The sequence below is a fragment of the Salmo salar genome, chromosome ssa24, assembly GCF_905237065.1.
Source record: "Salmo salar chromosome ssa24, Ssal_v3.1, whole genome shotgun sequence".
NCBI lineage: Eukaryota > Metazoa > Chordata > Actinopteri > Salmoniformes > Salmonidae > Salmo > Salmo salar.
Genome location: NC_059465.1, coordinates 14,978,432 through 15,004,490, shown reverse-complemented (window position 1 = coordinate 15,004,490; position 26,059 = coordinate 14,978,432). Strand labels below are relative to the sequence as shown.

Genomic DNA, 26,059 nt, shown 5'->3' with positions numbered 1-26,059 from the left:
GCCTGGTGCCTGTGTGTTTCTGCTCTAGCCTGGTGCCTGTGTGTTTCTGCTCTAGCCTGCTGCCTGTGTGTTTCTGCTCTAGTCTGTGTGTTTCTGCTCTAGCCTGGTGCCTGTGTGTTTCTGCTCTAGCCTGGTGCCTGTGTGTTTCTGCTCTAGTCTGTGTGTTTCTGCTCTAGCCTGGTGCCTGTGTGTTTCTGCTCTAGCCTGGTGCCTGTGTGTTTCTGCTCTCGCCTGGTGCCTGTGTGTTTCTGCTCTAGCCTGCTGCCTGTGTGTTTCTGCGCTAGCCTGCTGCCTGTTTGTTTCTGCTCTAGTCTGTGTGTTTCTGCTCTAGCCTGGTGCCTGTGCGTTTCTGCTCTAGCCTGGTGCCTGTGTGTTTCTGCTCTAGTCTGTGTGTTTCTGCTCTAGCCTGGTGCCTGTGTGTTTCTGCTCTAGCCTGGTGCCTGTGTGTTTCTGCTCTAGCCTGTTGCCCGTGTGTTTCTGCTCTAGCCTGTTGCCTGTGTGTTTCTGCTCTAGCCTGGTGCCTGTGTGTTTCTGCTCTAGCCTGTGTGTTTCTGCTCTAGCCTGGTGCCTGTGTGTTTCTGCTCTAGCCTGCTGCCAGTGTGTTTCTGCTCTAGCCTGGTGCCTGTGTGTTTCTGCTCTAGCCTGCTGCCAGTGTGTTTCTGCTCTAGCCTGGTGCCTGTGTGTTTCTGCTCTAGCCTGGTGCCTGTGTGTTTCTGCTCTAGCCTGCTGCCTGTGTGTTTCTGCTCTAGCCTGGTGCCTGTGTGTTTCTGCTCTAGCCTGGTGCCTGTGTGTTTCTGCTCTAGCCTGTTGCCAGTGTGTTTCTGCTCTAGCCTGGTGCCCGTGTGTTTCTGCTCTAGTCTGCTACCTGTGTGTTTCTGCTCTAGCCTGGTGTCTGTGTGTTTCTGCTCTAGCCTGGTGTCTGTGTCTCTGCTCTAGCCTGGTGTCTGTGTGTTTTTGCTCTAGCCTGGTGCCTGTGTGTTTCTGCTCTAGCCTGGTGCCTGTGTGTTTTTGCTCTAGCCTGGTGCCTGTGTGTTTCTGCTCTAGCCTTCCACATGGAAGCCATTAAGTGTTTTCTGACCAGCCACACGTTTCACGTCTGCACATGCACCATGGAAACAATGCAGAAATAAATCAAATAATTTCTCCCTACCTCTCTCTCTTTTATGAAGGAAAGTATCAAAGAACAGTCAGAGGTGGTGCGGAGCCTGGAAAACAGTCATGTAATTATGTTGGGAGTGAGATAATAGATATTTCCTCTGGAAAAAGAGAAGGCCTCAGCATACTTCTGAGATTAGGTTTTAGATTAGGCCAGCTCTGCTAACAGTTGTTCATTAGAAACATTAAAAGATGTTAAATACCAATTATCAATGCTTACAGACTACAGTGGATCTAAAAGCTTTTCTCTAACTTTTCCAACAAGCAATAAAACTAGCAGTAGCCTGGGTGTCATTTTGCGTCTGTTTTAGCCAACTATAGCATCGAATCTGAATATTCTTGAGAAAGGCTCAAGTTGACATGTGAAGAATAAAAAATGAACTCCACTGTTCTTGCCTTTTCTAAAGCACGTCTGTCTGTCTGTCTGTCTGTCTGTCTGTCTGTCTGTCTGTCTGTCTGTCTGTCCGTCCGTCCGTCCGTCCGTCCGTCCGTCCGTCCGTCCGTCCGTCCGTCCCCGAAGGTATCAGGAGGCATCAGTGTGTTCACTCTGGGCAGTGGTCTTTCACCTGTGTAGTGCCCTTGGGTTCATCTACGTAATATGTCCCAGTCCATCCATAACGTTAGGATTTAGGCTTGGGTTAGACATTGTGTTATTAATAGATCAGCAGTGGTAAGAGGACTTTTGAAGCATTTGTCCATTTATACATGTTTCATTCCAGACTAGAAGTGTGTGCAGAAAGGAGGCCATCTAGTGGTGAAAATGGCATCTACCAAAACCACACGCGACCAAAATCTCTGTCCTGCTACTTAGTAGACATGAAGCTAGGGTTTGGGTTGTGTTTGAGGCTAGGTTCAACCCTAACCCTAGCCTCAACCAGAACCCTAACTCTTGCCTTAACCCTAGCTTTATGTCCACCTCCCGGTTCAGCCGTGGTTGAATCTAATATGCCACTATGTCTTGTCTCGGCCTTAGGCCTATATATCCCGTTGTCAAGGCATATGAAAAAACAGGTTACAGAGCAAACAATGCAATTATCACAACACATAGGTTGTGATATGGCTATTTCCTCCTGGCTTGGCTTCCTCTGTGATTTTACCCATGCACCACTACTGGATACCCTAGCCTCAACCCTTTCCTTGACCTCAACCTATGGTCATAGCCTTAACCTAATGCTGGGCATAGAAAATCATCATGCAAAACATGATCCTACCTGTTTTTTTCCATTAGGAGGCATGCTTTCTTTAGAAATAGAGTGAGACCACAAAAATACACCAACAAGCTGAACACCTTCAGTCACAAGGTGGGAGCCAATGGATCTCCACACACAAAACACAATACACACACGACATGCATACAATTTGTTTATTTCCTATCATCTTAAACACATAGTTTGCACATTGCTTGCACTTGAAGGTACAAACAACGTGGAATAGACGTTGAATTGACGTCTGTGCCCAGTGGGCTGAATAGTGGAGGTCATGAATATGCATAATCACAGATGAGGAAGTAGATGACAGGGGATTTGAATGTAGAGATGTTTGCAGTTTCAATCTCAGCAGGGTAATGGCTACTATTCATGTACAGGTAAATAATAATCTCACACAGACAACATCCTGTTGGAGTAGAGATATTTCCCTTTTTTATAACATAGACTTAATATCAGTACAGCATATGGCATACCCTAATTTCTCTGACTATCTTCCACAATACTGCATTTTGACGTATAGTACGAGTTCACCAACAGATAGCTAGCAGGAACAGTATATAGTGCATGAATACATCAGTAGAAAAGGTACACACATACAATAAGTAATAAACACACATACACTACTTCGCCGCACTGCAAATCCCAGATAAAGCACACACATATACACACACACACACACACACACACACACACACACACACACACACACACACACACACACACACACACACACACACACACACACACACACACACACACACACACACACACACACACACACACACACAACACACACACACTTAGTGTGATGCTTGCAGTGCCATACAATACAACACCAACATTAGACCAGTCACTCAACTGCAGATATACTGTACTAGAAGGACTATGTACAGGAATAAATTCCTAAAATATTGCACTTGTTGGCCCATTGCATCACACAGCCAAAGCTATGAAGATGCACTTAATTCTATATCTATAACATAGATAACATACACCCTTAGATATATAAATATAGATAATTCAATGTCATCATGCAACTTTTCTTTTTTGAACCTTCCATTTTTTTATGCAAAGACACAATGTAAAACAAACTACAGACAGTTTTTTGGGGCATAATTACAGATATCAAATGTTTTATGTACTTATTCCCCTAATGTGGTAGATTATCTTTACTGGGAGGTACAGGACTGTCACGACATCCTATATGTAAAGGACAATTTGCTTCAGCCAAGGATGGAGACAATAACAACATGGTTCAAGGATGTGGAAAAGGTGCACTTTCTTAGGTATATGAAATATGGACACCATTCTCCCTAAAACTACTGCTTCGGAGGATATTGATGTTTATCCAGTCAGACAGACTCTATCATGGCTTCAGTATCCACCTGCCATAACATATCATATCTTGGCTGTGGTCATTTTATATTTTCTTTCTCTTCGGGAAGGGTCGGTTTGTAGTTTGAGTAAAGATAACTGTAATGGTCTGGCTAGAACAACATCACCTAGGTTATTGGTTATTTGACAGCACACTTGTCAAATTTCTTAATAAGGCTAGAAAAAGAGGATCCATTCAGTTTTGCAGAAATGTAGATACACTCATCAGATGGCATATCAGGACTACTAATACAAATGCACATGTACAGTATACAGTACTCACAGACACAATGTAGTATATTCATGAAATATGAAATCAATGTGGCAGGTGACCATAAAGGAGACGAGGCCATGTTGGAAATACTAAAAGGCCACGTGTTTTTATCCAAGGTAGATGATTAAACTTATCACACTGCCACACTCATTCACTCTTCCTAACACACACACACACACACACACACACACACACACACACACACACACACACACACACACACACACACACACACACACACACACACACACACACACACACACACACACACACACACACACACACACACACACACACACACACACACACACAGCAAACAGAAATCAGCTACCATCTACCAGTTTGTCTACAGTACACGGAATAGCTTTTGGCTTCGGCAGAAGACGATATGTAACACAAACATAATAACTGCATAAATAGATGGCTAAATAAATGAAAGCACTGATTATAACTTTATCCCCTGCAAGTTTTAGGATGGACAATAAAAACAGTGACAAAGCTCTGGGTTCTCCTAATAGAATTAGAATTGATTACAAGTCTTTGAAGCCAGTTGGAAGGCTACTCACATTGAATTCTAACAGCCTTTACAAGCATCCTTTTTAATGTTGTAAGGTAAGCTAAAAAGGATAATGGATGTTTTGTAGTGTCATATCATTAGCCATTCTGTAAGGCCTACACAGACATACTCATCAGACATATTCAGACCCTCTGTGTTTCTAGGTACCTCAACACAGCTATAGAGGGACAGACATTGATTGTTTGCCTGGTCACAGATCAGTGCTCTTGCCAACTCCATGTTTGACAATTCCATAAGGAGTTGTCAAGAGAACAGAAACAGACTGGCGCCCTGGCTGATGTACGGTGATAAAAGCGGTCAGATGACACATCAGAATACTACAAGACAGGGGTGCACAACTCCAGTCCGCAGTCCTGCTGGGTTTCCTTCCATCCTGGCACTTAACTGATGGACTACTGTCACTGATTGGCCAGAGAGTGCACCTACAGTATCTATACAAGTCAATCTCTGATTAAAAGGCAAGGAGGAAAATCTGCCTTTACTGCAGCCATCCAGGACCTTAGTTGTGCACCCCTAGTTTAAGACTACAGTTGAGTCGCAAATGGCACCTTTTTTCCAATAAAGTATGCAACCTTTGACCAGAGCTTATGGGCCCTCGTCAAAAGTAGTGCATTATGTAGGGAAAAGGGTGCCATTTGGGATGCAGTCTATATCTAAGGGACTGGGTATCTTGGAAACACCGGAACTGGGAGGAGCCACTAACAGTTACAGGCGGACTGCTGGAGCGGCGGGGCGCTGTCTGTCAGTTTGGTGCTAGGCGTTCCCGTGGTAACGGCAGGATCAGTGTCCAGGCTCTCGGACATCCTGTCACAGATGATGTCAACGAGGCGTTCAAAGGTCTGCTTGACATTGATGTTGTCCTTGGCACTCGTTTCAAAGAACTCAAAACCTGTGGAGGGATAGCGAGGGAGAGGAGAGAAAGAGTATATGAACATTGTAGATGATGTTTACAAGAAGTTAACTGTCTACATTCAGAAATCTCTTGACAATGACTAAGTGAAAATGAAAGCCTGTCAAATACTGTACGTTATGTTTACAATAAGTCAATGAACTTACAAAAGCCCGTGTAGGTACCGGTGCTGTGAATCAGTATGAGCTAACACATTATAATGCTTCGTATCTGACTGTTGACCTTTCGATGTGTTCATTATTTTATCTCTGCCACTATAAAGTGTCCCTTATCAATCAAATGATAGCAGCTCACCGAGTTGTTCTGCCAGCTGTCTCCCGCTGTCTGCAGCCACCACCCTCTCCTCCTCCATGTCACACTTGTTTCCAGCCAGCACCACCTGGGCGTTGTCCCAAGAATAGGTCTTAATCTGGGTGGACCTGCACACACACACACACACACACATATACAGAGAAGAAAACAGAGCACTGCATCTATCTCCTAGAAGCTATAGGCGACAGTAAACAACATATCTCCTCCATCAAACCCAGGTTTACTACAGAATGGCGTTGACAGACACTGTCCGCCTGCTTCTAGCTCCTAGCGAACTTAGCAGTTTTGTGAATTTTTGGGGTGTTATGTCTATACTGTCTATACACACCATTTATATATACAGTGCATTCGGAAAGTACTCAGACCCCTTCACTTTTTCCACATTTTGTTACGTTACAGCCTTATTCTAAAATGGATTAAATAGTTTTTTCCCCTAATACATCTACACACAATACCCCATAATAACAAAGCAAAAATTGATTTTTATACATTTTTGCAAATGTAAGTGTTTTTTTCAATGGAAATATCACATTTACATAAGTATTCAGACCCTTTACTCAGTACTTTGTTGAAGCACCTTTGGCAGTGATTACAGCCTTGAGTCTTCTTGGGTATGACGCTACAAGCTTGGCACACCTGTATTTGGGGAGTTTCTCCCATCCTCTCAAGCTCTGTCAGGTTGGATGAGGAGCGCCGCTGCACAGCTATTTTCCAGTCTCTCCAGCGATGTTAGATTGGGTTCAAGTCCAGGCTCTGGCTGGGCCACTTAAGGACATTCAGAGACTTGTCCCAAAGCCACTCCTGCGTTGTCTTGGCTGTGTGCTTAGGGTTGTTGTCCTGTTGGAAGGTGAACCTTCGCCACAGTCTGAGGTCCTGAGTGCTCTGGAGCAGGTTTTTATCAAGGATCTCTCTGTACTTTGTTCCGTTCATCTTTCCCTCAATCCTGACTAGTCTCCCAGTCCCTGGCGCTGAAAAACCTCCCCACAGCATGATGCTGCCACCACCATGCTTTACCATAGGGATGGTGCCAGGTTTCCTCCAGCGTGATGCTTGGCATTCAGGCCAAAGAGTTCAATCTTGGTTTCATCAGAACAGAGAATCTTGTTTCTCATGGTCTGAGAGTCTTTAGGTGCCTTTTAGAAAACTCCAAGCGGTCTATCATGTGCCTTTTACTGACGAGTGGCTTCCGTCTGACCACTCTACCATTAAGGCCTGATTGGTGGAGAGCTGCAAAGATGGTTGTCTGGAATGTTATCCCATCTCCACAGAAGAACTCTGGAGCTCTGTCAGAGTGACCATCGGGTTCTTGGTCACCTCCCTGACCAAGGCCCTTCTCCCCCGATTGCTCAGTTTCGCCTGGCTGCCAGCTCTAGGAAGAGTCTTGGTGGTTCCAAACTTCCATTTAAGAATGATGGAGGCCACTGTGTTCTTGGGGTCCTTCAATGCTGCAGAAATGTTTTGGTACCCTTCACCAGATCTGTGCCTCAACACAATTCTGTCTCGGAGCTCTACGGACAATTCCTTCGACCTCATAGCTTGCTTTTTACTCTGACATGCACTGTCAACTGTGGGACCTTACATAGACAGGTGTGTGCCTTTCCAAATCATGTCCAATCAACTGAATTTACCACTGGTGGACTCCAATCAAGTTGTAGAAATATCTCAAGGGTGATCAATGGGAAAAGGATGCACCTGAGCTCAATTTCAAGTCTCATAGCAAAGCGTCTGAATACTTATGCAAATAAGGTATTTCAGTTTTTTTTGTTATACATTGGCAAACATTTCTAGAAACATGTGGAAAAAGGGAAGGGGTCTGAATACTTTCCGGATGCACTGTATAGTTATATTCCAGACTTTGCCATTGCTCGTTTAGTTTCTTGTTTTTAACTTTTTGTATTATGTATGTATTTCTAAGTATTACTGCACTGTTGGAGTGTACAGTGAGGTCAGATTGGTCATACGAGTTCAGATGTAGGTCAATTCACATCTGACTGTTGACTGATGATATTATTCACAGTGACATCCTGGTCAAAAACAGCTGCTCTGAAATGGTTTTTTTGCGCTGAATGTTTATAATCTATCTCTAGTCTAGCCTATATTTAATGGGGAAATTATTACCGATATCTATGTTAATCTCTCACAATTATTTGTTTTGTGTTTCAATGGCCAATAACCAGGAGAGGAGAGAAGCAGCAGTGTCTAGCACCCAGCGTGACTCCGTCACTGTCAGGAGACAACTGCGTCACACACAGGAGCTCATTCACACACATCCTGGCAGGGAAGGATCCGTTTGCTTTGGAAAACATGCATCTTAACCCGCATCCTTCTAATCAGGACAAATAATGGATAATAATAATGGAATAAAAGCCTACCATAAGATGTCTGTTCAGGCCTTTAATTCAGAATAATAAATATACATATGTATCATGCTTTATAACATCCCATGACCCTTATGTGGATGATGTAAAAAAAATATATATATATATGTGAACCCTTTTGAATTACCTGGATTTCTGCATAAATTGGTCATAAAATGTGATCTGATCTTCATCTTAGTCACAGGGTGGAAAAAGTATGGGAACCCTCAGATTTAATAACTGCTTGACCCTCCTTTGGCAGCAATAACCTCAAAAACGTTTTCTGTAGTTGCGGATCAGACCTGCACAATGGTCAGTAAGAATTTTGGACCATTCCTCTTCACAAAACTGTTTCAGTTCAGCAATGTTCTTGGGATGTCTGGTGTGAACCGCTCGAGGTCATGCCACAGCATCTCAATTCGGTTGAGGTCAGGACGCTCCAGAAGGCGTATTTTCTTCTGTTGAAGCTTTTCTGTTGTTGATTTACTTCTGTGTTTTGGGTCGTTGTCCTGTTGCATCACCCAACTTCTGTTGAGCTTCAATTGGCAGACAGATAGCCTTACATTTTCCTGCAAAATGTCTTGATAAACTTGGGAATTAGTTTTTCTGTTGATGATTGCAAGCTATCCAGGCCCTGAGGCAGCAAAGCAGCCCCAAACCATGATGCTCCCTCCACCATACTTTACAGTTGGGAGGAGGTTTTGATGTTGGTGTGCTGTGCCTTGTTCCTTCCAAATGACTCAACTGTAGTTGCATCTGTCCACAGAATATTTTGCCAGTAGCGCTGTGGAAAATCCAGGTGCACTTTTGCAAACTTCAGACGTGCAGCAATGTTTTTTTTGGACAGCAGTGGCTTCTTCCGTGGTGTCCTCCCATGAACACCATTCTTGTTTAGTGTTTTACGTATCGTAGACTCGTCAACAGAGATGTGAACATGTTCCAGAGATTTCTGCAAGTCTTTAGCTGACACTCTAGGATTCTTCTTAACCTTATTGAGCATTCTGCGCTGTGCTCTTGCAGTCATCTTTGACTTACAGTCACTCCTAGGGAGAGCAGCAACAGTGCTGAGCTTTATCCATTTATAGACAATTTGTCTTACCGTGGACTGACGAACATCAAGGCTTTTAGAGATAATTTTGTAACCCTTTCCAGCTTTATGTGTCACGTCCGTTATATAAATAATCGGACCAAGGCGCAGCGTGAGTAGAGTTCCACATTTTATTGATTGTGAAACTTCAAAAAACAACAAAGAAATAACGAACGTCAAAATACGTAGCGCACATAGGCACTAACACAAAACAATATCCCACATTGCAGGTGGGAAAAGGAACACACTAAGTATGATCCCCAACTAGAGGCAACGATTATCAGCTGCCTCCAATTGGGAACCATACACACACACCAACATAGAAACACAATAACTAGAAACCCCCCTAGTCATGCCCTGACCTAAAACACCATAGAGAACCCCGAGGGCTCTCTATGGTCAGGGCGTGACAGTACCCCCCCCAAAGGTGCGGACTCCGACCACAAAACCTGAACCTAGATGGGGAGGGTTAGGGTGGGCAACTAGCGTCGGTGGCGGCTCCGGTGCGGGACGTAGCACCCGCTCAGATCGCGGATCCGGCCATGAAACCGGGCTGAACACCGTGCCTGGACTGGGCACCGGCGCAGAGGAAGTCTCCGGCCATGGAGCGGGACTGGACGCTGTGCCTGGACTGGGCACCGGCGCAGAGGAAGGCTCCGGCCATGGAGCGGGACTGGACGCTGTGCCTGGACTGGGCACTGGCGCAGAGGAAGGCTCCGGCCATGGAGCGGGACTGGACGCTGTGCCTGGACTGGGCACTGGCGCAGAGGAAGGCTCCGGCCATGGAGCGGGACTGGACACTGTGCCTGGACTGGGCATCGGCGCAGAGGAAGGCTCCGGCCATGGCACCGGCGCAGGAAGCTCCGGGCCGTGGACCGACACTGGAAGCTCCGGGCCGTGGACCGCCACTGGAGGCTCTGAACTGTGAACCATCGCTGGAAGCTCTGGACTGTGAACCGTCGCTGGAAGCTCTGGACTGTGAACCATTGCTGGAAGCTCTGGACTGTGAACCGTCGCTGGAGGTTCCGGGCTGTAGACCGTCGCTGGAGACTCCGGGCTGGTGACAAACTCTTCAGGGCGAGTGCGGGGAGCCGGCACAGGACGTACCGGGCTAGGAAGGTGCACTGGAGGCCTGGTGCGTGTAGCCGGCACAGGTGGCACCGGACTGATGACACGCTCTTCAGGGCGAGTGCGGGGAGCTGGCACAGGACGCACCGGGCTGGGAAGGCGCACTAGAGGCCTGGTGCGTGTAGCCGGCACAGGTGTCACCGGACTGATGACACGCTCTTCAGGGCGAGTGCGGGGAGCCGGCACAGGACGCACCGGGCTAGGAAGGCGCACTAGAGGCCTGGTACGTGGAGCCGGCACAGGTTGCACCGGACTGATGATACGCTCCTCAGGGCGAGTGCGCTGCAGAATACACCTAACCAACATCTCTCTCCGATCTCCCTCCTCCAACTGCTCCATCGACTTCCAGACGGTCTCTGGCTCTCTCCTCGGCTCGGCCGACCGCCCCTTGTGCCCCCCCCCCAAAAAAAATCTTGGGGTTGCCCTTGGGCTGTTTGTGGCCGCGGACCCCGACGTCGTCGCTGTCCTCCGTTACTCCTCGGCAACTCCCGCCAAGGAAGGGTCTCGCATCCACCCAGTATTTCTTCCCATGTCCTACTCTCCTTCACCTCCTGCGCACGCTGCTTGGTCCTGTAATGGTGGGATATTCTGTCACGTCCGTTCTATAAATAATCGGACCAAGGCGCAGCGTGAGTAGAGTTCCACATTTTATTGATCGTGAAACTTCAAAAAACAACAAAGAAATAACGAACGTCAAAATACGTAGCGCACATAGGCACTAACACAAAACAATATCCCACATCGCAGGTGGGAAAAGGAACACACTAAGTATGATCCCCAATTAGAGGCAACGATTATCATCTGCCTCCAATTGGGAACCATACACACACACCAACATAGAAACACAATAACTAGAAACCCCCTTAGTCACACCCTGATCCTAAAACACCATAGAGAACCCCGAGGGCTCTCTATGGTCAGGGCATGACATTATGCAAGTAAACAATTCTTAATCTTACGTCTTCTGAGATCTCTTTTGTTCGAGGCATGGTTCACATCAGGCAATGATTGTTGTGAATAGCAAACTCAAATTTTGTGAGTGTTTTTTATCGGGCAAGGCAGCTCTAACGAACATCTCCAATCTTGTCTCAATGATTGGACTCCAGGTTAGCTGACTCCTGACTCCAATTAGCTTTTGGAGAAGTCATTAGCCTAGGGGTTCACATACTTTTTCCAACCGACACTGTGAATGTTTAAATGATGTATTCAATATAGACAAGAAAAATACAATAATTTGTGTGTTATTAGTTTAAGCACACTGTGTTTGTCTATTGTTGTGACTTAGATCAGATCAAACAATTCGAGCTTCTACTTCTAAAAATTCACCTTTCCAGAAACAAGTCTCTCACTCTTGACGCTTGCTATAGACCTCCCTCTGCCCCCAGCTGTGCCCTCGATACCATATGTGAATTGATTGCCCCCCATCTATCTTCTGAGCTCGTGCTACTAGGTGACCTAAACTGGGACATGCTTAACACCCCGGCCATCCTACAATCTAAGATTGATGCACTCAATCTCACACAAATGATCAATGAACCTACCAGGTACAACCCCAAATACATAAACACGGGCACCCTCATAGATGTCATCCTAACTAACTCGCCCTCCAAATACACCTCTGCTGTTTTCAATCAAGATCTCAGCGATCACTGCCTCATTGCCTGCATCCGTAATGGGTCTGCGACCAAATGACCACCCCTCATCACTGTCAAACGCTCCCGAAAACACTTCTGCGAGCAGGCCTTTCTAATTGACCTGGCCGGGGTATCCTGGAATGGCATTGACCTCATCCCGTCAGTAGATGATGCCTGGCTATTCTTTAAAAGTGCCTTCCTCACCATCTTAAATAAGCAAGCCCCACTCAAAAACTTTAGAACTAGGAATAGATATAGTCCTTGCTTCACTCCAGACCTGTCTGCCCTTGACCAGCACAAAAATATCCTGTGGTGTTCAGCATTAGCATCGAATAGCCCCCGTGATATGCAACTTTTCAGGGAAGTTAGGAACAAATATACACAGGCAGTTAGAAAAGCTAAGGCTAGCTTTTTCAAACAGATATTTGCATCCTGTAGTACTAACACAAAAAAGTTCTGGGACACTGTAAAGTCCATGGAGAATAAGAGCACCTCCTCCCAGCTGCCCACTGCTCTGAGGATAGGAAACACTGTTACCACCGATAAATCCATTATAATTGAGAATTTCAATATGCATTTCTCTACGGCTGGCCATGCTTTCCACCTGGCTACCCCTACCCCGGTCAACTGCCCGGCACCCTCCACAGCAACCCGCCAATGCCCCCACCATTTCTCCTTCACCCAAATCCAGATAGCTGATGTTCTGAAAGAGCTGCAAAATCTGGACCCATACAAATCAGCCGGGCTAGACAATCTGGACCCTCTCTTTCTAAAATGATCTGCCGAAATTGTTGCAACCCCAATTACTAGCCTGTTCAACCTCTCTTTCGTATCGTCTGAGATTCCCAAAGATTGGAAAGCTGCCACGGTCATCCCCTCTTCAAAGGGGGTGACACTAGACCCAAACTGCTACAGACCTATATCTATCCTACCCTGTCTTTCTAAGCTCTTCGAAAGCCAAGTTAACAAACAGATTACCGACCATTTTGAATCCCACCGTACCTTCTCCGCTATGCAATCTGGTTTCAGAGCTGGCCATGGGTGCACCTCAGCCACGCTCAAGGTCCTAAACAACATCATAACCGCCATCGATAAGAGACATTACTGTGCAGCCGTATTCATCGACCTGGCCAAGGCTTTCGACTCTGTCAATCACCACATTCTTATTGGCAGATTCGACAGCCTCAAATAATTGCCTCGCCTGGTTTACCAACTACTTCTCTGACAGAGTTCAGTGTGTCAAATCGGAGGGCCTGTTGTCCGGACCTCTGGCGGTCTCTATGGGTGTGCCACAGGGTTCAATTCTCGGGCTGACTCTCTTCTCTGTATACATCAATGATGTTGCTCTTGCTGCTGGTGATTCTCTGATCCACCTCTATGCAGAAGACACCATTCTGTATACTTCTGGCCCCTCTTTGGACACTGTGTTAACTAACCTCCAGACGAGCTTCAATGCCATACAACTCTCCTTCCGTGGCCTCCAACTGCTCTTAAACGCAAGTAAAACTAAATGCATGCTATTCAATCGATCACTGCCCGCACCTGCTCGCCTGTCCAGGTTCACTACTCTGGACGGCTCTGACTTAGAATACGTGGACAACTACAAATACCTGGGTGTCTGGTTAGACTGTAAACTCTCCTTCCAGACTCACATTAAGCATCTCCAATCCAAAATTAAATCTAGAATCGGCTTCCTATATCGCAACAAAGCATCCTTCACTCATGCTGCCAAACATACCCTCGTAAAACTGACCATCCTACCGATCCTCGACTTCGGTGATGTCATCTATAAAATAGCCTCCAACACTCTATTTAACAAACTGGATGCAGTCTATCACAGTGCCATCCGTTTTGTCACCAAAGCCCCATACACTACTCACCATTGCGACCTGTACGCTCTCGTTGGTTGGCCCTCGCTTCATACTCGTTGCCAAACCCACTGGCTTCATGTTATCTACAAGTCTCTGCTAGGTAAAGCCCCGCCTTATCTCAGCTCACTGGTCACCATAGCAGCACCCACTCGTAGCACGCGCTCCAGCAGGTATATCTCACTGGTCTACCCCAAAGCCAATTCCTCCTTTGGTTGTCTTTCCTTCCAGTTCTCTGCTGCCAATGACTGGAACGAACCGCAAAAATCTCTGAAGCTGGAGACTCATATCTCCCTCACTAGCTTTAAGCACCAGCTGTCAGAGCAGCTCACAGATCACTGCACCTGTACATAGCCCATCTGTAAACAGCCCATCTATCTACCTACCTCATCCCCATACTGTATTTATTTAATTTATCTTGCTCCTTTGCACCCCAGTATCTCTACTTGCACATTCATCTTTTGCACATCTACCATTCCAGTGTTTAATTGCTATATTGTAATTACTTCGCCACCACTGCCTATTTATTGCCTTAACTTACCTCATTTGCACTCACTGTATATAGACTTTTTGTTTATTTTGTTCTACTGTATTATTGACTCTATGTTTTGTTTATTCCATGTGTAACTCTGTGTTGTTGTATGTGTCGAATTGCTATGCTTTATCTTGGCCAGGTCGCAGTTGCAAATGAGAACTTGTTCTCAACTAGCCTACCTGGTTAAATAAAGGTGAAATAAAATAAAAAATGAAATAAATTAAATTAAATTGTATGACCAATTTATGCAGAAATCCAGGTAATTCCAAAGAGTTCACATACTTTTTCCTGTTACTGTATATATATATTTGTTTGTCTGATGTGATTAATGAGGAGCATCCAGACACTGTAATTGATGAATTTATGAAATTGCTTCTTCCAATTATTGATAAACATGCACCTGTTAAAAACCTCTTTTAAGAAACTGACTGTTAGAACTGATAAGGCTCCATGGATTGATGAGGAATTGAAAAACTGTATGGTTGAAAGAGATGTGGAAAAAGGAGTAGCTAATAAGTCTGGCTGCACATCTGACTGGCTGACTTACTGCAAATTGAGAAATTATGTGACTAAACTCAACAAAAAGAAGAAGAAACTGTATTATGAAGCCAAGATCAATTATATAAAGAATAATGGAAAAAACTTTGGAGTACTTTAAATGAAATTATGAGCAGAAAGACAAATTCAACTCCATCTTTCATCGAATCAGATGGCTTATTCGTCACAAAATCATTTGATGTTGCCAATTATTTTAATGATTACTTAATTGGCAAAGTGGGCAAACTTAGGTAGGAAATGCCAACAACGAATAGTGAGCAATTGTATTCATTCATAAAAAAAAACTTTAAATGAAAGAAAAGCATTGCAAGTTTGAATTATGTAAAGTTAGTGTGGGAGAGGTGGGAAAATTATTGTTATAGATCAATTATCACAAACCTCCTGGCATTGACAACTTAGATGGAAAGCTACTGAGGATGGTAGCTGACTCTATAGCCACTCCTATCTGTCATATCTTTCATCTGAGCCTAGAGGAAAGTCTTTGTCCTCAGGCTTGGAGGGAAGTCAAAGTAATTCCGCTACCCAAGAGTGGTAAAGCAGCCTTTACTGGTTCTAACAGCAGACCTATAAGCTTGCTGCCAGCTCTTAGCAAACTGTTGGATTTTTTTTGTTGACCAAATACAATGCTATTTCTCTGTAAACAAATTAACAACAGACTTTCAGCATGCTTATAGAGAAGGGCACTCAACATGTATTGCACTGACACAAATTACTGATGATTCGATGAAAGAAATTGATAATAAAAGACTGTTGGAGCGGTACTGTTGGATTCCAGTGCAGCCTTTGATATTATTGACCATAATTATGTGTTATGGCTTTTCAACCTCTGCCACATCGTGGATTCAGAGCTATCTATCTAATAGAACTCAAAGGGTTTTCTTTAATGGAAGCTTCTCTAAAGTCAAACATGTAAAGTGTGGTGTACCACAGGGCAGCTCTCTAGGCCCTCTTCTCTTTTCTATTTTTACCAATGACCTGCCACTGGGATTAAACAAAGCATGTGTGTCCATGTATGCTGATGATTCAACCATACACACATTAGCAACCACAGCTAATGAAGTCACTGAAACCCTTAACAAAGAGTTGCAGTCTGTTTTGGAATGGGTGGCCAGTAATAAACTGGTCCTGAACATCTCTAAAACTAAGTGCATTGTATTTGATACAAATTATTCCTTAAGTTCTAGACCTCAGCTGAATCTGGTAATGAATGATGGGGCTGTTGAACAAGTTGAGGAGAATAAATTACTTGGCATTACCTTAGATTGTAAACTGTCATGGTCAAAACATATAGATTCAATGGTTGTAAAGTTGTGGAGAGGTCTGTCAGTAATAAAGAGATGCTCTGCTTTTTTGACTCCAAAAAATAAGTTCTGCAGGCTCTAGTTTTGTCTAATCTTGATTATTGTCCAGTAGTGTGGTCCAGTGCTGCAAGGAAAGACCTAGTTATGCTGCAGCTGGCCCAGAACAGAGTGGCATGTTTTGCTCTTCATTGTAATCAGAGGGCTGATATAAAGACTATGCATGCCAGTCTCTCTTGGCTAAGAGTTGAGGAGAGACTGACAGCATCCCTTCTTTTTATAAGAAACATTAACAACATTAACATTGTTGTTTGCATAGTCAACTTACACACAGCTCTGACACACATTCTTACCCCACCAGACATGCCACCAGGGGTCTTTTCACAGTCCCCAAATCCAGAACAAATTCAAGAAAGCGTGCAGTATTATATAGAGCCCTTATTGCATGGAACTTCCTTCCATGCAATATTGCTCAAATAAACAGCAAACCTGGTTTCAAAAAACAAATATAGCAACACCTCACGGCATAACGCCTCTCCCCTATTTGACCTAGATAGTTTGTGTGTATGCATTGATATGTAAGACACCTGTGCCTTTTTTTTAAGTATGCAGTTCTGTCCTTGAGCTGTTCTTGTATATTGATGTATTATGTCATGTTTCATGTTTTGTGTGGACCCCAGGAAGAGTAGCTGCTGATTTTACAACAGCTAATGGGGATCCTAATAAAATACCAAATACCAAATATATAGTCTCATAAGTCATTATAGCTAATAATATTTAAAACATCATACATGGTTTTATTACCACTTATCAGTTATTATGGATGCTTATAGTCAGTGTTATAACACATTATAAAGGATGTTATAAAGCATTATATGTATGTACTTCATAGAAAGTGTTAACTAATAAAGTATTTTCGTGCTCTGTCACTGCTATGGCTTTAGTGAACAAGCTCACTGATTTGAACAGCGGCAAGATAATAACAGTCATTAGCTGACTGGTATCGAGACTTCAGAATAGAGCAGTTCATGATTGTACAGTAGCTGCTGTTAAAATTGATTGCATTGCAATGTCTCATACAGAGTGCCTGTAAAATAAATGTGTTTTCTTCCTTTCTTAGCAGTTAGTCATCCGACAGTACATCAGCGCGTTGCCGTAGTGATCGCGAGCGCCCCTTTCCTCTCTGTGCTCCCATAATCCTGTTGGGCTGTGAGGGTGAGATAAGGCTACACCAGTGAGCTGTAAACATGCTACAGAGAGGGAGGGGTCACACCGTCTGGCCACAACACCTGGATCTACACAACCACAGGGAACAGAGATGTTTCACCTGTCTACTTTCTACACAGATGCCCTACTCAACATACCAACACTAGTGTTGACGTGACACGCCCATTCTGTACACAAAAGAGGACACGTAGTCAAAATCGCATTCTCTGTACACAATTGGGAAAACATTTTTCTTTTTGTTTCACTGTGAGACATTTAATCGTTTTGTCAAGTGCATCCATCAAAACATTCTCTTTCTTAAACTATTCTGGTAAAGTTTATCCCAGAAACCTGGTAATTGTGACTGATGAAATAGACTTCTTGTTCTTATTTCTAGGAATAAATCATGTTGAATCCAGGATACAGGAAAGATACAGTACAAGGTTCCAGTAGTGTAGGTATTCAGTATTCGGATGGAAATAGATTTTGTGGCTCACATAGACAGTGATTCGTGACTTTGCCTGGCCTACCCTGGGACCCCCCCCCCCCCCCTACCCTGAGACCCCCCCCCCAGATGGGCCAGTGGCTCTCTGACAACAAGCGCTCTAATCAATACGCTTAGATAAGGAGATACTGACAGAGATGAAGGTCAGCTATTTGGGTCTGATTCTTCACAGGGAGAAATCTTCTACTCATCCTGTCTCAATACAACCCAACAACACACTGTTGTCCATAAAGATATGTAGTCTTTCTGAGAATCTTGTGTTAAGATATACAGTATGTAAACAATACTTCAAACAAAACATGTCACCTGAAGTTGCTTCCTTCCCTCCTGTATTTCATGATACATGATATACTGACACAATTGCAGTCCTTCCAACGTGCTGATGAAAGCTGTTAATGCTGACACATACTGGTTTACAATTATAAAATAAACTGTGCTATTTAACACAAATGTTCCTCCTAGAGAGGGTGAAAATGTGTTGTACCCCAGTAGAACTCACCAGTCCTGCACACAATGGAAGGACTCCTCGTTGGTGATGTCATACATAAGGATGAAGCCCATGGCTCCCCGGTAGTAGGCAGTGGTGATTGTCCGGTACCGCTCCTGTCCCGCCGTGTCCTGGAGAGAGATAAAGAACATTGGTGTTGCTGGTCACAAACACGCACGCACACGCACGCGCACACGCACACACACACACACACACACACACACACACACACACACACACACACACACACACACACACACACACACACACACACACACAGTAAGTCACTCACAGTAAGTCACTCACAGTAAGTCACACAGGAAGTCTCCCATCCATGTGTGTATTTATTCTGGACTGGTTTGGCTAGCTGTGATGATCATGTATCCTGCATCGCCGGCTGGTTTGGCTAGCTGTGATGATCATGTATCCTGCATCGCCGGCTGGTTTGGCTAGCTGTGATGATCATGTATCCTGCATCGCCGGCTGGTTTTAGGCTAGCTGTGATGATCATGTATCCTGCATCGCCGGATGGTTTGGCTAGCTGTGATGATCATGTATCCTGCATCGCCGGCTGGTTTGGCTAGCTGTGATGATCATGTATCCTGCATCGCCGACTGGTTTAGCTAGCTGTGATGATCATGTATCCTGCATCGCCGGCTGGTTTGGCTAGCTGTGATGATCATGTATCCTGCATCGCCGACTGGTTTAGCTAGCTGTGATGATCATGTATCCTGCATCGCCGGCTGGTTTGGCTAGCTGTGATGATCATGTATCCTGCATCGCCGGCTGGTTTGGCTAGCTGTGATGATCATGTATCCTGCATCGCCGACTGGTTTGGCTAGGTGTGATGATCATGTATCCTGCATCGCCGGCTGGTTTGGCTAGCTGTGATGATCATGTATCCTGCATCGCCGGCTGGTTTGGCTAGCTGTGATGATCATGTATCCTGCATCGCCGACTGGTTTAGCTAGCTGTGATGATCATGTATCCTGCATCGCCGGCTGGTTTGGCTAGCAGTGATGATCATGTATCCTGCATCGCCGACTGGTTTAGCTAGCTGTGATGATCATGTATCCTGCATCGCCGGCTGGTTTGGCTAGCTGTGATGATCATGTATCCTGCATCGCCGGCTGGTTTGGCTAGCTGTGATGATCATGTATCCTGCATCGCCGACTGGTTTGGCTAGGTGTGATGATCATGTATCCTGCATCGCCGGCTGGTTTGGCTAGCTGTGATGATCATGTATCCTGCATCGCCGGCTGGTTTGGGTAGCTGTGATGATCATGATGGTCATTATCTATTCACAAATTCTAGAGGTTCAAGTCTCCCCAGTAAATGAATAATGCACTGTGATCAAATAATTCAAATCCCTCTCCATGCCTACAGGGCCCATCCCAAACAGAGCAATTGATCCAAGCACAACGGGATGTCTGGTGATGTCTCCACACCCCATGGGAAGCAGACCATTGATCCCATATACCGTAGCTAACCATTGAAATAGAGAGACATTTCTGACTCCATGCTGATTAGTCACAGTGGTGGCTGAGACCTACTGGCCATATTATACTGATTATGTCATGTCTATGGGTTTACAATAAACCTCTTGTATAGGGGCACTCAGCAGTGTGCTATTTCCACTGCGAGGCCAAACAGTGCTGGGTTACATTAGCTACAGAGAGAGGCCTGCTCTGCTCTCTCTGTGAATATGGCTATAATTGTGTCTGTGTGGTAGCCAACGGACATCTCTGACCTTCAAAAGCACACACAGCTCAGAGGCTGTCTACCTCAATCTCCCTCATACAGCAGCTGGGCTGAGCAATGGAAACCCACAAATATACACAGTAATGCATGGACGTACGTGCACCTGCATGCAGATGTTCAGGTGTGTGTGTCTATATATTTGTGCGAACAATGAACTGAAGAATGTTTTTGTACAATACAATTCAGTAGGCTATAGCATTACCTAATTTTATATCATGTTTTTTAAGGACATTTCTTTATCCTTTTTTGTTGTTGTTATTATAAAAAATGGTTCTCTTTTTTTTGCAGACTGTGACATTACTTTACATTAAACATTCATCTTCTAGACAATGCTTTGGCTGTTGACTTTCCTCTAGGCTGAATACTGAAGACATACTGTATGCATCCACACATTTCACTACCCCTATTGATTCAGGGCCAAGTGCTTGACAATGACTCATTTAATCTTGGGGCTATTTGAGTGGGCAGCTTTGCTTGTTCTTAGCTAAAAGACACAGCAAGACAGAAAAATCCTGCTGAGTCCAATGAAAAGGAGCTCCATTTGAAACGAACTGACTGAGTTTCTTTAATCATCGCCATGGCACCACAGAGCAGTTTACACTGTGAATAAGACCAAGAAATGGACAGAATCTTTAGTACAGTCCGTGAAGAGTGACAATAGGCAATCTTATTTGAATCTTCCTGGTAAATTCGGGTGTACTGTGGCTCATCAGGAATTGTACAGTACTCAAACAGCCCAATTAGACAACCTAGAGCTATTCAATTGAATGCTCTCTCTGGCAATCCTGCCTCTGTTAGAACCCGCTTGTTTTTGCTTAACTGACAAAAACCCATTACCCGTATTACTCACTAATTAAACTGCTTACATTCAACCCTCAGCTGATTAACTGCTACAGTCCTGTCTGGGACCAATGAATTGCTGGAACAGACAGTAAATATGACAGCGAACAGCATTGCCTCTCTAGGAAAGAGAGAGAGCGGGTGTTTGGAGGAAGCATGCTTTAAATTGTCACCGTAGCTATCTCAGAGGTGCTCAGAAACAAACTCCTTCAACTCCAAATCTCCTAATAAAAAAAAAAGGCTGTAGGCGAGGTCGGACACACATAGGAGGAGAACACAGTCTGAGAGGAGTGTTGTTCAGTGATCCATACACATCCACCTGCCTCTGTTCTCTACACTGCCCTGCCTCGCGTTCCATCACGGCAGGCCTTGCTCCTACATCTTAGCAGCACAATCCACCTCAAATGTTTCATGTCAAATGTCACACTTAATGTTATTGTGACCGGAACCTAGTCTGCACGTTGGCTTTTAGAAATCTATAACAACGTAGAAAGGCCGTATCGTTACAAGCTTTAAGGGATTGGGGTTTAAAGTGATTTATAAGCCCCAATCCCTTAAAGCTTGTAACGATACTGCCTTCTACATTGTTATAGACTTCTAACAGCCAATGTGCAGACTAACCTGTGACAGGTTGTGGCTAGATGCACACTTGTATTTAAACTTAAGAAACATACATTTGGGGGGAAACATAAGGCAAATACTGCAATTGAATGAATAGCTCATATTTGTGCACACTTTAGTTGAATAGCTTCACCTACAGTACACTAGACATTATCTATCACAATAGTGAGTAGCCCTGACTCTAGCGACAGACCTACCCAGATCTGCAGTTTGATCCTCTTGTCGTTCTTGTAGACGGTCTTCACTTTGAAGTCGATGCCCACGGTGCTGACGAAGGCTGAGGTGAAGGCGTCGTCAGCGTAGCGGAACAAGAAGGAGGTTTTACCCACGCTGCTGTTCCCAATGATCAGCAGCTTGAACATGTAGTCAAAGTTCTGGTCCCCGCCCTCCTTCCCTTGAGTGGTCCCCTGAGTGGCAGCCATCTGGAAAGACCAGGAGTCACAGTGTCACAGGTTATGACAAACATGAAATCAACTCATTGGAATTAGAAATGTCACTCTAAGGTTTAGATATGTTGCATGGAAGACGGATGTCACAGACGTGTTAAAGAAGAATATATGATTCAAATGATCACACGCAAACACACCAGCCTCTCAGATTGGTGTTAAAGGCATACAGACTGTGTCTGATGGCAGATGGCTGTGTTGGATAAACAAAAAGAGCACTACACACCCTGGGGTTGGTGTAGAGTCCACCTGTGTTCTACATCTTCACATATATGTGCCTGCCAATGAACATTAGTCAGATCCTTCACAAGCAATCCATACCATACCCAGCAGGGCGTGGAAGGTGTCTGATCAATTAGGCTTGGATTTATCAATGGTTATGCCAATCAATTCAACAATCCAACAATTATTGACAAAAAAACAAATGTGGAATGTTTCATCTTTCTTGCATAATTCGTCTGCATTTGTCAGCATTCTATATAAATAGAACTAGGCTACAGCAGACATCTTTGTTCCTAGTAGCCTAAATGTTTTCACTGTGCATCAGCAATTTGCCATGTCAAGCATGTGCCTGTTCTGTTAAACGGAGAAGGATTCTTTCGATTTTACACCAAGCAAGCCTAAACTGCACTGTTAACAACACTGTACTATCTATGGACAATGTTTCGTAAACAAAATGTCCTATTACCGATAACAATAATCTAGAAATACATGGACACAGCATTTTAGGTGTTTTATGTGCTAATTCCATTTAGAAATGTTATGAGGATGACGAAAATACACTATTCCATAATGCTCCACAAATGTAGGCTAGTTCTTGTAAATTGGATAAAACCTTGCAGAATTTTGGAACATCGGAAATACAGCTTAGGTCAATCAAGTTCTTTGCGGAATTCTATAACAGTCTAGCAAAAAATTGACATGATGCAGAAAAAACATTTTCAATCATAGCAAACCAACCTGCGTCGAAGGCTTCGTGTCAGTCAGTGGCTTTTTCTGTTTTTATATAAATATATTTTACTGTAGAAGACGGTTCGGTTTGATGCTCGACAATTTCAGCACCTGGGAGCTGTCCCTGTGTTCCGAAGCTGAACTGTCCGGCCCAAGCGCGAGCCAGTGTTCGTTCGTTGTAGAGCGTAGTAAGCGCATTCGACGTCGAAGTTCACAATATGGAGCTTGTAGTCTTTATAATTCCAAAAGGGTGACTGCATTACTCAGCATGCAACACAGTCACTTTGACAACATTCATTTTGACAACTCCAGACTATAATATATTTAAAAAATTGATATTTTTGTGAACATTTTCATTAATCTAATAATGTATTTTGACAATTATACAATTTCCTCTGTGGCATTACCAAAAAATATGCTTGCTCTTAGAAAAAAAACAATATAACATTTCAGAAATGTAAAGCACAATAACAATGTGCATTTAGCCTAAATTAATTTGTTCAATGTAGCCTAATGATGATGTGTATTGAGTCATTCTGAAGTCAACGGTTTCATCTAGGTACCATATGACTATGGGAACTGCAATACTTGGAGGGGGATGTGAGAAAATGTGGGAAATATTTTGCTATTGTCGTACAAGATTGGATTCTGCACCTCTCTCCTATCTGCCTCTCATCTCAGCACCACACACACAGGATGCTGAGACTGAAACTACAGTAATAGATGCCAAACACTGGTGTCGATTAAACCTGGTCCTGATGTAAGCGATGTGAAATGACTAGTTAGTTAGCGGTGGTGCGCGCTAATAGAGTTTCAATCGGGTGACGTCACTCGCTCTGAGACCTGAAGCAGTTTGTGGCGCGATGGGTAACGATGCTTCGTGGGTGTCAGTTGTCGATGTGCGCAGAGGGTCCCTGGTTCAAGCCCAAGTTGGGGCGAGGAGAGGGACGGAAGCTAAACTGTTACACTGACCTGGACCAAAATGTACTTCCAATGAGAATTCTCCATTAAGACAGTCCAGGCTGAGAAACCAGCCCTTATTAAACAGGCCCTAGAAAAGTAGATTATATTCTTTGTATAGGTCTAAAATACAAAGTTTTATTCAGACATAAATTGTGAAAAATGCAAACATAGGGGATATGTTGGATCGCACCACAAATGCTTAAAACATAGCATTTGGAGACAGTGGCCAGATAAACAAAACCAAAGCATGGATTGCTGTTTTGTGAGACTTTTTTTCAGTTATTGGTAAGATTTCACATTTGTAGCTGTTTATGTCACTCCACATACTGTGACGAATAGGAATGAAGACCGTTCCGTTTTAAAATAAGCCTACATTGACATTCAAAGTTACTGAGACATGGTATTTGAGACCTGGAAATCTAAACACACACACGTGCACGCCCGCGCGTGCACACACTATGCATTATTTAATAATATATCATCCTAGTCAACATTTCACTCAGCCCATTATCATCTGTGACAGGCTCCCATGGCTGCTGTTCTGGACTACTGGACCACACCTGTTCTCTGTTGCTATTTCTGATCTGACTAGCCTGAGTGTCAGTCTGTTTGTGCTTTCATGCCAACTACTTGGCACTCATTGCCATGCCAAACAATGCCAGCAATGTTCTAGGACCAGTCTATCCCATGATTACTGTTGTGATCAACTAGAAATCTGTGTTGATATTTCTTACAGTCCTGAGGGAAAAAACATGCTGGGAGGAATCAGATTGTCAGATTAGTCTTTGAGTTAAAGTCACAATAACTTTCTGTATTTTGCACATGCCATTGTGAATATAAATATGACTGTTAAGTCTCCCATGTTGCCCTATGGTCTACATCTGAACAAATTGTGTTATGTAAAATCCAATTGTTTAAATCAATATATCTGATTAAAATGTTGGAATAGTTCACGCAAATTACAAAATGACATAATGGTTACCTTACCCTGTAAGCAGTCTATGGACAAGGTATAACAGCAATCCATTATTTGGTTCAGTTTCTCTGGCACTGTTTCCAAATGCTAACGTTTTAGCATTCGTAGCACAAATCCCAGTCAAGTTATGGGACCGATATTGGCATTTTGCACGCGTCATGCTCAAATCATTTGTAAATGGCTTTGTTGAGCTTCACCATCAATTTGCGATACTTGCGGGTGATTTGTACATGATGCACGAACAATTATAATATCAGTACCATGACTTGAATGGGATTTGTGCCACAAAAGCTAAAACGTTAGAATTTGGAAACAGTACCATGGAAATAAAACCAAAGCATGGATTGCTAAAAGACCTTGTCCATAGACTGCGTACAGGGTAAGGAAACCAATGTGTAATTTTGAAATTTGGGTCAACTATCCCTTTAACGACTTCCAGACACACCAAAAAGTTATATAATCGGACAGACAGTTGTTGTCCACCGCAGTTATGGAAAGTAAATTACCTATCCATGTACCGGGAAACGGATTTGATTGGGTGTGTTAATGATTAGTCTCCTGGCAGGAATTAAGCCTTTGACCGTTTTGTTTATAGTGCATAATTAATGAGAGACTGGGTTGTTTGACTGGTGTCCACTGACCGTTTGGATTGCTGCTTAACAGGGGGGCGACTGAAAGAGGTCACAGTTGCAAAGCCTCATGTGCTAGTTTCACTAAATTCTAGGATATTTGTACTTACTGTGCAACATTTATGCAAATATCTTCTAAAGTAACCGATCAGATCAACTTGCTGTCGTTTAATATTACAGCACATGTTTTCTCGTCTCCAAATATGTCTGCAAATGTGTATGTTCTATAAAACATACGGCTTACAGAATCAAAGTGCATACAACTATGTGGGAAATATCTTGCGTAATATCCACTCACCAAAATTAATAGAGGCATTGATATAGTAGCACGTTCTCTTTGCACAATTCTTTGAAAAGGTTTTGATGGCGGAAGTTTCATAAACAAAATGTTTCTATTAA

At 43.8% G+C, this 26,059-nt stretch overlaps 1 protein-coding gene across 2 annotated transcripts; it reads right to left on the bottom strand.

The window, feature by feature from the left end:
• Positions 1-2,504: 2,504 nt before the first annotated feature.
• Positions 2,505-26,031, bottom strand: LOC106585027 (ras-related protein Rab-3C). 2 transcript variants are annotated; one of them, XM_014170767.2, is made up of 5 exons: positions 25,959-26,031; positions 21,893-22,117; positions 18,486-18,604; positions 5,793-5,917; positions 2,505-5,477 (listed from the first exon to the last, which is right to left on the bottom strand). In XM_014170767.2, exons 1-5 carry the CDS (start codon positions 25,974-25,976, stop codon positions 5,287-5,289), a joined length of 678 nt encoding a protein of 225 aa, XP_014026242.1. In that variant the 5' UTR covers positions 25,977-26,031; the 3' UTR covers positions 2,505-5,286. The 2 variants fall into 2 exon arrangements, with proteins under 2 accessions (XP_014026242.1, XP_014026243.1); XM_014170768.2 differs by lacking the exon at positions 25,959-26,031 and adding an exon at positions 23,102-23,309.
• Between the last annotated feature and the right edge of the window lie 28 nt (positions 26,032-26,059).

Excerpts from the sequence above, each read along its gene's own strand:
- LOC106585027 (XM_014170767.2), bottom strand. Across the intron at positions 18,605-21,892 it reads GGATCAAACTGCAGATCTGG|GACACGGCGGGACAGGAGCG; the intron begins GTAGGTCTGTCG and ends ATCTCTCTCCAG. Across the intron at positions 5,478-5,792 it reads ACAGCTGGCAGAACAACTCG|GTTTTGAGTTCTTTGAAACG; the intron begins GTGAGCTGCTAT and ends ATCCCTCCACAG.